The sequence below is a fragment of the Phasianus colchicus genome, chromosome 26 (genome assembly GCF_987193195.1).
Source record: "Phasianus colchicus chromosome 26, bPhaCol1.hap1.1, whole genome shotgun sequence".
NCBI lineage: Eukaryota > Metazoa > Chordata > Aves > Galliformes > Phasianidae > Phasianus > Phasianus colchicus.
In genome coordinates, this window is record NC_143461.1 from 509,440 (window position 1) to 523,689 (window position 14,250).

The 14,250-nt window shown below is 56.6% G+C and overlaps 1 protein-coding gene and 1 pseudogene across 10 annotated transcripts; one reads left to right on the top strand and one right to left on the bottom strand.

Annotated features, from left to right (window-relative positions):
* Window positions 1–320: 320 nt before the first annotated feature.
* Window positions 321–12,645, bottom strand: LOC116238947 (SUN domain-containing protein 3-like). Of its 10 annotated transcripts, none has more exons than XM_090125358.1 (11): window positions 12,541–12,645; window positions 11,796–11,910; window positions 5,429–5,565; window positions 5,237–5,346; window positions 4,814–4,854; window positions 4,443–4,581; window positions 3,761–3,845; window positions 3,103–3,215; window positions 2,524–2,691; window positions 1,933–2,158; window positions 321–1,639 (listed from the first exon to the last, which is right to left on the bottom strand). In XM_090125358.1, exons 4-11 carry the CDS (start codon window positions 5,288–5,290, stop codon window positions 1,512–1,514), a joined length of 954 nt encoding a protein of 317 aa, XP_089981484.1. In that variant the 5' UTR covers window positions 5,291–5,346; window positions 5,429–5,565; window positions 11,796–11,910; window positions 12,541–12,645; the 3' UTR covers window positions 321–1,511. The 10 variants fall into 10 exon arrangements, with proteins under 10 accessions (XP_089981484.1, XP_089981488.1, XP_089981478.1 ...); XM_090125362.1 differs by having other exon boundaries at window positions 2,072–2,158; window positions 12,434–12,572; XM_090125352.1 differs by having other exon boundaries at window positions 12,434–12,572.
* Window positions 11,004–13,891, top strand: LOC149914850 (uncharacterized; annotated as a pseudogene).
* Window positions 13,892–14,250: the final 359 nt, after the last annotated feature.

Consider the following 14,250-nt stretch of genomic DNA (forward strand, 5'->3'; position numbering starts at 1 on the left):
CTCATAAGGCTGATTTTTCCGAGCCCTTCACTAGCTGGGAACTCCTCCCCAGCCCAGCTTTCCTGCTGAGATTCCTCCTGGCAACCAGCCGGCACCAAACCCAGCTCAGACTGAGCAGGGCAGTGGCTTTAGGCCCATGACAACATGCATTTTAAAATGCTTCATGTACGGAAATGGAAGCAAGAGAACACTGAGCAGCGATGCACCCAGGGTCAGGAGGGGGGCACAGCGCACCTCCCTGCACCGAGCAGAGGTCCTGAGCAGCACAGACGCTCCACGGGGCCAACACAGAGCGGCCTCCGCCCCGGTGCCCCCCCCCCCCCCGAACACCCACTTGTAGAAGCCGAGGCGGTGCTCTGAGCCCCCAGGCCGCCCCGCGGTGTCGGAGCAGCGCGAGGCCCCGAACCACTTCCACATGGCCGTCGCCTCCTCGCGGCGCAGGCTGATGATGTCACAGCGCGGGGCATCGCACGACTTTTTCCGCATGGCCGCCGTCTCCAAGTGGTGCAGAGTGATGACACAGAATCACAGAATGGCCAGGGTTGGAAGGGACGTCAAGGATCATGAATCTCCAACCCCCTGCCACATGCAGGGCCACCAACCTCCCCATTTAATGCTAGACCAGGCTGCCCAGGGCCCCATGCAATCTGGCCTTGAACACCTCCAGGGATGGACGGGGCATCCACAGCCTCTCTGGGCAGCTGTTCCAGCACCTCACCACTCTCTCTGTAAAGAATTTCCCCCTGACGTCCAACCTAAATCTCCCCTCCCTCAACTTAAAACCATTTCCCCTCATCCTGCTGTTATCACCCTATCAAAGAGTTGATTCCCCTCCTGTTTGTAGGCTCCCTTTAGGTGCTGAAAGGCTGCAATGAGGTCACCCCGCAGCCTTCTTTTCTCCAGGCTGAACAAGCCCAGCTCCTTCAGCCTGTCTTCATAAGAGAGGTGCTCCAGTCCCCTGATCATCTTCATGGCCCTCCTCTGGACCCTCTCCAACAGCTCCCTGTCTTTTTTGTACTGGGGGCTCCACACTTGGACACAGTACTCAAGATGGGGCCTCACAAGAGCAGAGTAGAGGGGAACAATCACCTCCCTGTCCCTGCTGCCACCCCTCTTTTGACGAAGCCCAGGATACCATTTGCCTTCTGAGCCACAAGGGCACACTGCTGGCTCATGTTAAGTTTTTCATCTATCAAGACCCCCAGGTCCTTCTCCACAGGGCTGCTCTCAAGGACCTCTCCTTCCAGTCTGCATGGATGCCTGGGATTCCTCCGGCCCAAGTGCAAAACTCTGCACTTTGCCATGTTGAACCTCATCAGGTTCACGTGGGCCCACCTTTCTAGCCTCTCGAGGTCCCTCTGAATGGCATCCCTTCCAATGTCACAGCTTGCTAGGGCGCTCGCCCAACTCAGCCCTGCAGCTCCGCCCTCCCCCAGCCCCAACGCGCCATTCCAGTGATCAACCTCAACACGGGCAGAAAGCCATCAACATTTTATTTTAATTATTCCCTTCTAAAAATCTCTGCTGTCTTTTATCAAGTTCCGTGAATTTCCACTCAGTACACGCAGGTGTGTTCTGCATTTCTCCAATTGCTCCGCACCTCCAATTTGACACGGCCAAAGGCTTTGCAGGGCTCCTCCTGCCAACACAAAGAGGAGAGGCTTCATGATGCACGTGGGAAGAGCCACGGCACATCTGCACAGCTCCCTTTGCCAGCTGCTGAACCCTGGCTTGCTCTCCTCTGTTCCTTGGGCTGCCGTGGGATGCCAGGATGGCGCTGCTGATGGGGGAAGGCAGCTGCACTCCTCCCTCCCACCAGCAATCGTCCCTCCACACCCGCAGGGGTCGGACAGTTTCCCTCCCGCACTGCCTTCCCGCTGCTGCTCTCTCTGCTCTAGCAGGAAGAATTGCTACCAAAGGTGGGATGGCTACCTTGTCTGTCTGCCCCGCAGGAGTCGGCCACGTTGGAGAGCAGAGGAAGGCCCGGCTGATCAGGCAAACCCTTCCGTCCCAGGACTAGCAGGCAGCCCGGCCTTCCTCCCTGGCAGCCTGCCGCATGCACTTGCCGTACCTGCATGTGGAAGGTCTGGGCGATCTCTCTGTACACGTCATAAACAAATAACCCCAGGAGAGTTTCACCTTCGGCCTCATCCACTCCCTCAAAGACAAGAGATGACAGCGGTCACACTTAGGCAGGCTGTGCAAAAAAAGAACATGCCGAGGCTGAAGGCAGGAGCCCTTCCTCCCCCCCTCAGCTCTGGTGGGATTGGAGCACAAAGGAGGGTGAACCTTAGTCAGGGCACGTGCAGCAATTGCTCCTAGCTGCTTGGCCATGAAGAGCAGCAGAGACCTCCAGAGACGTGTAACCATCCCAAGGGTCTCTGTGCTCTTGGGCAGGATGCCATGCTCTGCAGCAGCCCATCACAGCTCTCAGGGAGCTCCCACCACTATGGGGTCTCATGGGGCTCTATGGCAAAGCTTTTCCTTGGAGTGCTCCAGAAGAAGCAGCAGGCAGAGACTTACCAAGACAGCAAAGTCTTTGGGGGCACTGCTGACTTCCCCTGAGGGAGAGACCGCCTTGGAGATGTGCCAGATGGTGAACGCCATGGGACGGATTTTCTCCGGCAACTGGATGACCACGTGGCCCTGAGATCCTTGGAAAGCCCAGCAGTTGCCAGGAGAAATATTGGGCTGAAATGAGAAAGACGTGTCTGTCAGCGGCGAGGCAAAGAGCTGCCAGAGGTGGCTGTTGGGCAAGAAGCACAGAGCTTGCCTTCTCTGTGGGCTGCTGTTCTCCTCATAATGGAGCGAGGAGTCAGGGGATGAGGAGTCAGTAATGAAACACTAGTCAAGGGACAGGAGGGAAATATGCAAAGGTATGGACAACAGGTCTGGAGCCAGTTGCCTTTCTCTGCTTGCCCAGAGCTGGCAGGGCAGCCCTCCCCAGCATCTGTCACCCCATCACCCTCCCAACATTGCTGTCAACAATGGGAAGAATGTGGGCTAAGCAGTGCAGCTGGGCCAAAGGAAATTGTTGTGCACTTGCTCCTGCAGCTAGAAGGCAAGGCAGTGAACCCACAGTCACCATTTCTCCTGGCATACCTGCAAGAGTGTCTTGGGAGGCTTTGTGGTGGAAAAGAGTGGAGAAAGCCAATGGTTCTTCCAGCCTTTCCCACCAAAGCTCTTGGATGTCCTCTCTGCATCAACAGTGGCACCTGAAATAAAGATGGAAAGATGTGCACTAGGACAGCCCAAAGACAAGCTGAAGGAGTGAATTCTCATTCCCTGAAGCTCTTGGTGGGGCTCAGGGGTGCAAAATCCCTCCTGCTGTGTATGGGCACTATTGAGTCCCAGCCTAAGCCACTGATTGAGCACCTGAGGAAAGGAGCCAGTCAGCCCTAGGAACACAGGTGAAGGCTTTTTACATTCTCAGAGGGTGGAAATGTAGATGGGATGTCAGGAGGAAATTCTTGACCCACAGTGGGCAGTGAGGCCCTGCAATGTGCTGCTCAGAGAAGCCATGGGTGCCTCATTCCTGGAAGTACTGGAGACCAGGTTGGATGGGGCCCTGAGCATCCTGATGGAAAGGATGGCAGCCCTGTCAATGGCAGGGAGTTGGTCTGGGATGGTCTGTAAGGTCACTTCAGACCTCAACCATTCTAAAGCTCTATGAGATAACTGTAACAGAAAGCAGTGCTTGGCAGGCTTCGGAGAGTGCCAGACGCAAAGCTGAGGGTAGTGAAGCTGTCTGTTTACATACCTATGGTTTCCAGAGCCCAGTTGGGCATCCAGACACTGTTTTCCATGACTTTCTCAACTGCATGCTGTGTCAACTGCAGAATTTCCTGGCAACAAATAGGGAATGGAGAGAAAGCAGTGAGCACAAACACTGGAGGAGATCAGTGTGACCAGCTAAGGGAGGGCTCCATGTCTTTCCAGAAATTCAGCAAGATCTTCCAGAAAGTGTGCCCCGATGAGCCACTGGACTCCAGAGACACAGCAAAGATCGGCTTTGGGCTCTGCCTGACCCCCTTGCTGCCAGCCTTGTGCCATCTCCAGAACAGCCTGGACAGGCAGTCAGATCATGCTCTGAGCCAGCCAGGCCCTGCAGTTCTCCAATTGCAGCTGGCCTGGAGAACGGCCCTTCCAGCTAAGAAGCCTGACTGCAAGTCTCTTGGAAAGGATGATGTCCAGCCTCGAAGCCAAACCCAGCAGGTGCCTGGCTAAGGCCCAGCCCAGGGGGAATTCAGAGCGCTGCACAGAGCACCCTGATCCCAGCTGTACTGTGCAGCTAGCACCAGCAGCAGCTCTCAGAGAGGAGCAGAGCGGCTCCAAAACACAAGAGAGGCTGAGCCTCAGAGCCAAGTGTGGATTGGGCAGACAGAGCACAGAACTGTCTCTGGAATGGGCTGAGAGGAAACAGGAGGGAGCAGAACCATTACCTCTCTCTTCAATCCGTGGACCCCATTCTCTTTGAGGACATCAAACACTGATTGGAGAATGAAGTCCTTCCTGGCTGACACCTGAGTAGTTTTCACGTTCAGCTCCTGCCTCTTCCCCTCCAGCCAAACCAGTGAGTTCCTGAAGGCAAAGGCAAAGTGAGTCTCCAGCACTGTCCACCTCGCAGGTCAGAGCTCCAGTGCCATGAGGTGAAGGATTCTGAGGGGTTGTGCCCTTCCTTATCCCCCAGCCCCTTTTATTCCTTCACTTTGCCAAGGGCTGCCTTCCACCATACAGATGGGAAAGGCTGGAGCCATGGGCACGAGGCAAAGGTGTGCAAAGAGCCAGGTGCAGGGCAAGGAAGTGTTCTTACCCCAGAGACGGGAGCTCATGCACAGGTCCTGCTGATGCCATCTGGAAGAGAAAGGCATTCAATGGGATGCACAAGGAGCATGGCCAGAGCTTCCAAAGGAGCTTCCCAGGGAACCGCTGGCAGAATTTCCTGCTGCTTCCCAACAGTTTGCAGAGGACTCTGCCCGAAGTCGGGCTCTTAAGCCCTCCCTGTGCTGCAGAGCATCTGCTGCTTCCCTGTTTGCTTTCCCATCCCCTCCAGACTCCCCAGTGCCACAGATGGGCAAAGGTCCCTTCTTCCCACACGCTGCTGCCTTCAGCCCGAGCTCCATGCTGGGCACTGGGAAGATGCTTCCACACCGAAGCCCATCCTGCTGCCAAGGTGCCCCCCAGCCTGGCTCGAGGGCCCTCCCTCCGTCTCAGCAGTGAGGAGCCGGTGACCAACCTCCCCGTCTCCACAGAGGCAGAAGGGCAGAGCTTGGCCTTTGCTGCACACCATGGCACTGACCCGCGGGATGTCATTTCACCAAGCCAAAATCCAGAGGAAGGCTCCAGCTGTGGGGGACATCAGTAGGGAGAGACCATTAGTTTGCTCAGACTGCTCTGAGCCCCACAGCCCCATTTTCCTCCTCCAGACCTAGCGGGGACATGCCATGTGGGACAGTCCTGCTCTCCGGCTCTGCTGGGATGGCTTTGGCTGGGGAACAGTCACCAGAAAGGACTGCTAGAAGCAGGATGGGAGTCCTCCTTCCCCTCTCTTTGGCAGCGTGTTGGCTAAGGGAGAGATCAGACAGTGCTTATCACGGCCCAGCACTGGGACACGATCTTCTGGGATCCTTTTAGCAGACGGCTGCCACCATGTTCCTCTGCCCAGCAGAGATGTAAGTCCCAGGGCCCTTTAGCAAGAGCCAGCCAGTGCCATAGCACCCGTGGTACACATGAGAGCGAAGGGCTCTGCTGTGCCACAGGAGCAGCAGCCCAGCCCCATCTGGCTCCCCCCAGAGACGGAGCAGGGCTGTGCCCATGGAAGGGGATTTAGGGCCACCCAGCTGGAGAAAGCCTGGCAGCACACAGTGCTTCTGTCTTCCCCTCCCCGCATTCTGGGTCCAGCTGCACTCACCTGCCCAGTTGGGCCGGCATTTTGGCACCTTCACTCCTCTCACAGACACAGGGAACAGCTCGCTCTCCTCTCAGGACACAAGCACCTCTTCCCCACTTGCCTGCTCTGCAATCCTCACAGGACTGCACTGCTGCACACCTCTCCGGCTAAGTAGGACAGCAGGTTCTAATGTCATAACAGCTCACAGTTGTGAATGCCAAATGATGCCTTTTCTGACTTCACAGGGCATGCCCAGGGGGGACAGACCCCGTGGGTTTGAGCCCAGCTGAAATTCCCCAAAACACCTCCAAGCACAGAGAGGAGCTTCTCTGGATGCCCCGGCGAGGATGTCTGTGCTATTGCACAGCTGCTCCCTCCTGGGTGTGGAGAGGCTGAGTACATCTGGCAGGGGCTGTGACAGTCACAGACTCATAGAATGGCCTGGGTTGAAAAGGACACAATCGAGTTCCAACCCCCTGCTATGTACAGGGTCGCCAACCACAGACCAGGCTGCCCAGAGCCACATCCAGCCTGGCCTTGAATGCCTGCAGGGATGGGGCATCCACAACCTCCTTGGGCAACCTGTTCCAGTGCATCACCACCCTCTGTGTGAAAAACTTCCTCCTAATATCCAACCTAGACCTTCCCTGTCTCACTTTAAAACCATTCCCCCTTATCCTATCACTATCCACCCTCACAAACAGCCGTTCCCCCTCCCGTTTATACGCTCCCTTCAAGTACTGGAAGGCCACAATGAGGTCTCCCTGGAGCCTTCTCTTCTCCAAGCTAAACAAGCCCTCAAGTTCCCTCAGCATTTCCTCATAGGAGAGGTGCTCCAGCTCTCTGACCATCTTAGTGCCCTCCTCTGGACCCGCTCCAAGAGCTCCACGTCCTTCCTGTGCTGGGGGCCCCAGCCCTGGACGCAGTGCTGCAGATGGGGCCTCACCAGAGCCAAGTAGAGGGGGACAATTGCCTCCCTCTCCCTGCTGGCCACCCCTTTTTTAATGCAGCCCAGGACACAGTTGGCCTTCCGCACTGCAAGCGCACACTGCTGGCTCATGTCCAGCTTCTCATCCACCAGGACCCCCAGGTCCTTCTCTACAGGGCTGCTCTCAAGGAGATCTTCCCCCAGTTTGTATAAATACCTGGATTGCCCCGGCCCAAGTGCAGCACCCTGCACTTGGCCTTACTGAACCTCGTTAGGTTTTAATGGGCCCACTTCTCCAGCCTGTCCAGGACCCTGTGGATGGCTTCCCTTCCCCCTACCACCTCAACCACACAGCTCGGCTTGGTGTCATCCGCAAATTTGCTGAGGATGCACTCAATGCCATTGTCTGTCATTGATGAAGATGTTGAAGAGCAGAGGTCCAAAGACCGACCCCAGAGGGATACCGCTTGTGACCGGCCTGCACCCTGACACAGAACCATTGATCACAGCCCTTTGGCTGCGTCCAGCCAGCCAATTCCTAATCCATCCAACAGTCCATCCTTCAAATCCACACCTCTCCAACAGAGAGCAAGATGTGGTGATCATGTCAAAGGCTTTGCAGAAGTCCAGGTAGATGACATCCATCACCCCTCCCCCATCCACCAAAGCCGTCACTCCATCATCAAAGGCCACCAGATCGGTCAGACATGATCTGCCCTTGGTGCAGCCATGCTGGCTGTCGGATCACCTCTTTGTCTTCTATGTGCCTTAACACAGCTTCTAGGAGGATCTGCTCCATGATCTTCCCAGGCAAAGAGGTGAGGCTCACTGGCCTGTGGTTCCCTGGGTCTTCCTTTCTCCCTTTCTTAAAAATGGGAGTAATGTTTCCCTTTTTCCAGTCAACAGGGACTTCACCAGACTGCCGTGATTTTGCAAACACGATGGAGAGTGGCTCGGCAACCACATCAGCCATCTCTTTCAGAACCTTGGGATGGATCTGGTCCCGTGGACCTACATACTTTCAGTACTTCATGAGAAGGTCTCTGACTTGTTCCACTGTTACAGTGGGACAGAATCCACTCCTCTCACTCACACTGTGGGCTTCAGGGTCTGGCAGGCATGGGGAGCAGCCTGACCAGCAGCGAAGACTGAGGCAAAGCACTTATTGAGCACCTCAGCTTTTTCCATTTCTCAGGAAGCCAGTTCTCCATTCTCATTTATCAGAGGGAGAACACTCTCTTGGCCTGTCTCCTGCCTGTGTGCCTGTAGAACCCCCTGTTATTTTTCACATCCCTCACCAAGTTCAGCTCCACCCATTAGGCTTTCCTAATCCTATCCCTGCACACACACACAGCAGCCCTGGCAGGAATGCTGTGCTGTGGCAATTTGCAGAGCTTAACATGCAGTTCCATCAGCGCATTGTGCTTCTACACTCAGATGTTACTGGCTGCCAAGCAGAGCGGCCGATTAGGCCATAGTGAGCCACTTTTTCCTAAGAGTGTGGGACCTGAGGAAAATGTCCTCGCATGTTTTGAGGCAAAAGATATAAGTATTCTATTGGGACTCCGGTGCTTCTCGTGAGGCACAGTCATGGAGGCAGAAGGGAGAAGTATTCATTTGCGTCCCCATGCAAAGTTATTGAGGAGAAACGAGGCTGTTCTCCCACTAAAGCTGAAACGCTGCAGTGGTTTCAGAACTACCACTCATGGATTCCTTTTGCTAAACTCATACGTTGGTTCTTAAACTGATGTGCTAATCCCTGCTGCCAAACAGAGCACCCCACATCAATCTCTCCTTTTCCTTTGAGGATTATGATGTTCATATTGTTGGAAATATCCAAAGAATTTATCAGGACAGGATCTCTGATAAAGGAGATTTTATTCACAATTGCAATGGTGGGCATCCCACAAGCAGAAGCGTGCACAGAAAGCAGCCTTACATCTTTTATGCCCTATTACTTATCTCTTTCTCCCATGGTTCTTCACTGTCTGAGTACTTCAGGATCACAATCTTCCTGATGCTCAACTAAACATACAAATACTGGATAAACATCAATTTTTGCTAGTTAAGCATATATCGCTAATTATTTAACTTCTAACACTTGCTCACTCAACACTCGGTAACTGTTTCTGGACATCTGCTCATCCCTGCATAGAGGTAAGCTTGGAGGGAGCGTAGAGGGCAATATCTTGATGCCTGCCTGTTGCATCCCATCCCCGGAGCTCTGCCCTCCCCCAATTGCTCCCCCACCTCCCCAGGAGATCCCTGAGAGCTCTCCATTCTCTCCCCCACACTCCTCTTCACCCCCCCACTGTCCCTCGAGCCCCACTCAGGCTTCAGGCTGTGTCCCCCTCCTCTCCCCTCCCCCCCCCCCCCAAGATATTTCACTGCCTTCCCTCCACCCCCACCATGGGTGGCCTACAATCCCCCGAGTCCCTCAGTCTGACTCCCGGGGTTACACTCTCCCTCCTCTCTCCCACCTCCAATTCCCCCATTCTCATTGATGGGAGTCCTCTTCCACCCCTCTTCTCCCCTCCCCTCAGTTCCTCCATCAGTGTCTGCCCCTGTTCCCCATTCTGACCCACAGGATCCCCTGTCCGACCCCCTCTCCCCTGTTCTTTCCTCGGTCCCCCACTCTGATCTCTTGTGCACCCTTTCTCACCCCCCTATATGTCTTCTCCCCCCAGGTACCCCCACTCCAATTCCCCCATTCTGATCCATAGAGTCTCCTACCATCCCCCAGTCCCCTCAGTTTGCCCTCCAGAGTCCCCTGTCTTCCCTTACTGCCCCACCCCCTCCTGACCCCTTTTCCTAACCCCTAGAGTCTGCTGTACCTCCCATGCCCTACTTCCTGACCTCTGGAGTCCATTCCCCCATTTTGACCCCCAACTCAGCACTGGCACAGGGACCCAGAGAGGCTGCGGTGTCTCCTGGAGATCTCCAAACCCATCTGGATGTGGTCCTGGGCACCAATTCTGGTGGCCTGTTGGAGCAGGGCTGGAACAGATGGACCCAGAGGTCCCTTCCCATATCAACCATCCTGTGCTTCCACAACACACCACAATGTGCTGCGTTTGGCTCAAAATGGTCATCCACAGACAGGTTTCTCCTGCCTCCTGCTCAGTGCCATCTGTGTGGGATCATACTGCCTTCTACGATACATCTCTGTTCCAACAAAGATCAACAGCAAAACAGTGCTGACCTACATGGAACCTAGGCTTTGGAAAACAGGCACTCATAAAAAGACAGACAGTGCTCTTCCTGCTCTACCTACACTCCTTGCATTTAGCTGATCAGAGCAAATGCCTGGCACAGCATGGTACAGCAAACAAGCACACTCACTATCGCTTGAGTTTTTGGTCAATCTCTTATTGTTCAGGTTCACCAGCAGCTGGCAACTGCAATAAAAACCAGAGAGCACTAGTTCTCTAGCAAACAGTTCTTAGAACATACCATCCCCGCCATTTCATGGTGCTGGTTAAGTGATTGTGACTGTAAAGCATGATGATAAGCACTTGATTTCCCAGTCTGAGACCAATGCCTGAACAGCACTACAGAATGCCCACAAGCACACTGACCGTCTGCTCTGCTCTGAGCCAACAAGGGCTGCCTTGCAGCACAACAGCAGCTCTGCATGAAAGAGGGACGCAGTGCCCAAGCAGCTAAAGGCATCAGTGGGTGAGAAATGCCTATTCTATCCCTAGCCTGGCTGAGGTTAAAAGGGGAAGCAGACCACCGCTGTCAGTGAGCCCAGCCCTTGTGCAAGAGCAGCAGTGCCTGTGCTCGCCCTGCACATGACTCTTACACGTCTGGAACATCACGGCACTGCGCTGCCTAGGCCACACAGAGGCTCGTTCTCTCCTTCATGGAACTGTGCATCTCAGTGGACGATCTACGACCCAGGCATCAGAAAAATAGTTTCCGTTCTTCTCGAATCCTTGCCAGAAATGCAGGGCCAACCACTTTGTTCGTATTTGCTTTGGGCACCAAGTAGCGGCTTTGCATCTGACAGATGTTTTTCTGATGCAGTTTCACCGTTCGGTTGCTGTGTACGCGGAAGCAGGGCTACTAAACAAGCAGATCACTGCACAAAAAAAGGCCCCGAGGGCAGAGCGCTCCATGGCGACACGCGCACGGTGCCAGGCCGTGCTGGGAGCGGGACGCGGCGCCAGAAGGGCACCCGCAATGGGCGGTTACGTGACGTCATCAGAGCGCGCCGGCAGCACAGCGCCCCCACGCGGAAGGAACGAGAGCCGCCTCACGTGCGACGGGGAGCCACAGCGCCGTCTGTCTGCGCTGCGGCCGGACTGACTGCGGCCGCCTCGCGGCGCCTTCGTGCTGCCTCCGGTCACCGCCCTTCAGTCAGCGCCATCCCCTCCATCTCTGCTACAGCAGGAGACACGCACACCTCCACACAGCTACAAACACGTGGAGGCGTTTCCTGGTACCACCCGAGGAATCCACGGCCGCACATTGTCCTCACCACCCCCATCTTCCCAGTCCCCAGTCCTGCCCTGTGCTGCTGCTCTGCAATGAACAGCAATCCAACACACAGCGTCCCCAGAGAATCACAGAATCACTCAGGTTGGAAAAGACCTTAAAGATCACCGAGTCCAACCATGACCTGACCACCCTACCCTAACTAACAACCCTCCTCTAAATCATGGCCCTGAGCATCACATTCAAATGGTTTTTAAACACATTCAGGGGTGGTGACTCAACCACCTCCCTGGGCAGTCTATTCCAGTGCTTAGCAACCCTTTCTGTATAAAAGTTTCTCCTGATATCCAACCTGAACTTATCCCACATCTTAACCCCACAGATGTGACAATGGGGCCTGGCTTCTGGGTGCTTCTCAAAGGAAACCAGTGCACGGTGTCAGGAGAGGAGGAGGAAGCAGCTGATCCTGCCAATAATGCTGCCATTGCGTGTCCCTCCCCAGGACTCCCACACCTTCCTCTCCCCAGCTGCACTCACCTTCTCGCAGGCTGCAGAGGCTCTCGCACTCCGTGGCCATCATCTTCTCGTGCTGCCGGACCGCCATCTGCAGAGCTGCGCTGAGTTCCTGCTGCTGCAGCCAGAACCGCAGCTCCTGTGCTGACAGATGGAGGAGTTTTGTGCCGACACCCACAGCACGCGGTCCCCGGGCTCCCAATGGGGCTTCCTCCCTCCATCCATCCCTCCCTCCCACTGCCCTTCAGCTCTTGCTCCTATAATCCTCCTATAATCTGCCTAAGGATATGAAGAGTATGCAGAGGGGTCCGGACAGGCTGATCAATGGCTGACGCCAACGGCACGAGGTTCACCACCACCCGCACTTCGGTCACAACAACCCCAGGCACGGCGGCAGGCTGGGGACAGAGCGGCTGGAACGCCGCGCGGAGGAAAAGGATCTGGAGGTGTGGATCGACGCTCAGCTGAACGTGAGACAACTGTGCGCCCAGGCGGCCAAGAAGCCCGCTTGTACCGGCAGCAGCGCAGCCAGCAGCAGCAGGTGATCGCCCCGCGCTCAGCCCCGCCCCGCCTTGGGCCGGCACCGTTTGCATCGGGCGGGAGTGCGGCCGTCGGCGCCCATCGACGACCCCGAGAAGGCGATCTGCGTGGGGCTGAACTACCTGAACTACCGCCACCGCCGCCTGCAGCAGGACGTCAAGGTGCCCTCGGAGTTTCCCGGCGCCATGGCCGGGCCCTGCCGCTCGCCCCGGACGCCCCGCTCCCCCACCTTTGGGCAGCCGCCAGCCCGTGCTCGCCGCTCTCCAGGAAGGCCCTCACGGAGCGGAGCGGGGCGGGGCGGGGCGGGGCGGGGCGGGCTCGGCCTCGCTGCGGTCCCCCACGTCCCCGCTCTCCTCCTCCCGCAGCCCCAGCCGGGACCCGGCCGCCCGGAGACCCCAGAAGCGGAGCGGGCGAGCGGCAGCGCCGCAGACGGCCGGGCCGGGGCCATGCGGAACGCGCGCGGTGATGACGCAATGACGGCGCGACGGCGGAGGGAAAGGACCCCTCGCGGAGTGCCCGCCCCATCCGGAGGACCGACCAATGGAGCGCGGCGAAGGCGGGACCGAGCGCGGGCCAATGGCGGCTGCGGAGCCGCGGGGCTCCGTGCGGGGAAAGCGGCGCTCCGCCGCCCTGCCGCCGCCCGCCTTGTGCCTCGGGACGCCGGGCGGTCAGGGAAAGGCGGCGCGGGGGCTGCGAGGAGCGGCGGCTGACCGCGAGCGGCGGGACCCGCCCGGTGTCCGGGAGCGGTTCCTGGCTGAGCCGGGCAGCCCCGAAAGAGAGGGAGCGATCGCACGGATCGAGGCACGTCGGAGCCCGGCACGGAGTTGGGCGGGCGCCTTCGGTTCTCGCGCGGCTCAAATCAGCAGCGCTGTGCCGAGTTGCTGCCCCGCAGCTGCGGTCCCCAAGTGCCGGTTTCCATCTGTCTGTCTGTCCCCGCGGAGCTCCTGTCTGTCTGTCCCCGCGCGGAGCTCCCGGAGCTGCGTGAAGCCGCTTCGTGTTGGCCCCGAGGAGGGAAGCCGTGAGGAGGGAATGATTGTTAGGGTGGAACCTGGTTGGGAATACGGTCATTTCTGTGTTTATTGCTCTGTATGTTAAATGATTAAATGTTTAGCACTCGTTTTTCAGCATTTCGACTGCAGTCATTTCTGCAGCTCCAAAGAGCCCTCCGTCCCTGTGCCCACCGCCGGGTAAGGACAGGGCAGCACAAGTGGCCGTGTCATATGACTGCAACCACCAGCCCCTTTCCTCTTCTCACATCGCCTCCCCTCCTCAGCACTGCGTGGGAAATGGTTGGGGTGGGATTCTGGGAGAGCTGGGGCGGCTCAGCCTGCAGAAGAGGAGGCTCGAGGGATCCCAGGCACGGCCATCAGTCCCTGCAGGGAGGAGCAGAGAGGACGGAGCCAGGCTGTGCCCAATGTTGCCCAGCAGCAGGACCGGAGGCTCACACTGCAGCACAGCAGGTTTCCCTGTATGTCACCACTGAATCCCCAGCTCGGGTCAGCGCTGTTGGATATTTTTCCCAATGATCACAATGCAGGAGATGAATGCATCCTTGTGAAATCCAGCGGGCACCCTAAGGCACCAGGTGCTGCTGGCACTCCTGAGGTTTTTAAGGGGCAGCAGGGGAAATTGGAGGGCTTAGGGCAGTAGCTGTGGTCTCTTGAAGGGACTTTGAGGTGCTGTGGGTTCAGAATTGTATTTTTCCCTCGTTTTTCATACCGAAGGTGGCAATTCGGCCCAGTACCTCGAGGTGGCAGCAAGATCCCCAACAGTGGAAACGTCGGCTCCCCAGAGCCCTGTGTATCGCTGTGAGAATGATGGAGCGTGTAAGAAACATAGAACATGCATAGGGCTTATGATTACCGTGACACAGGGATGACATATTCATATATACTTTCTATATCCTTCCTATATCCTTTCAGCAGTTGGGTTAAAGCCT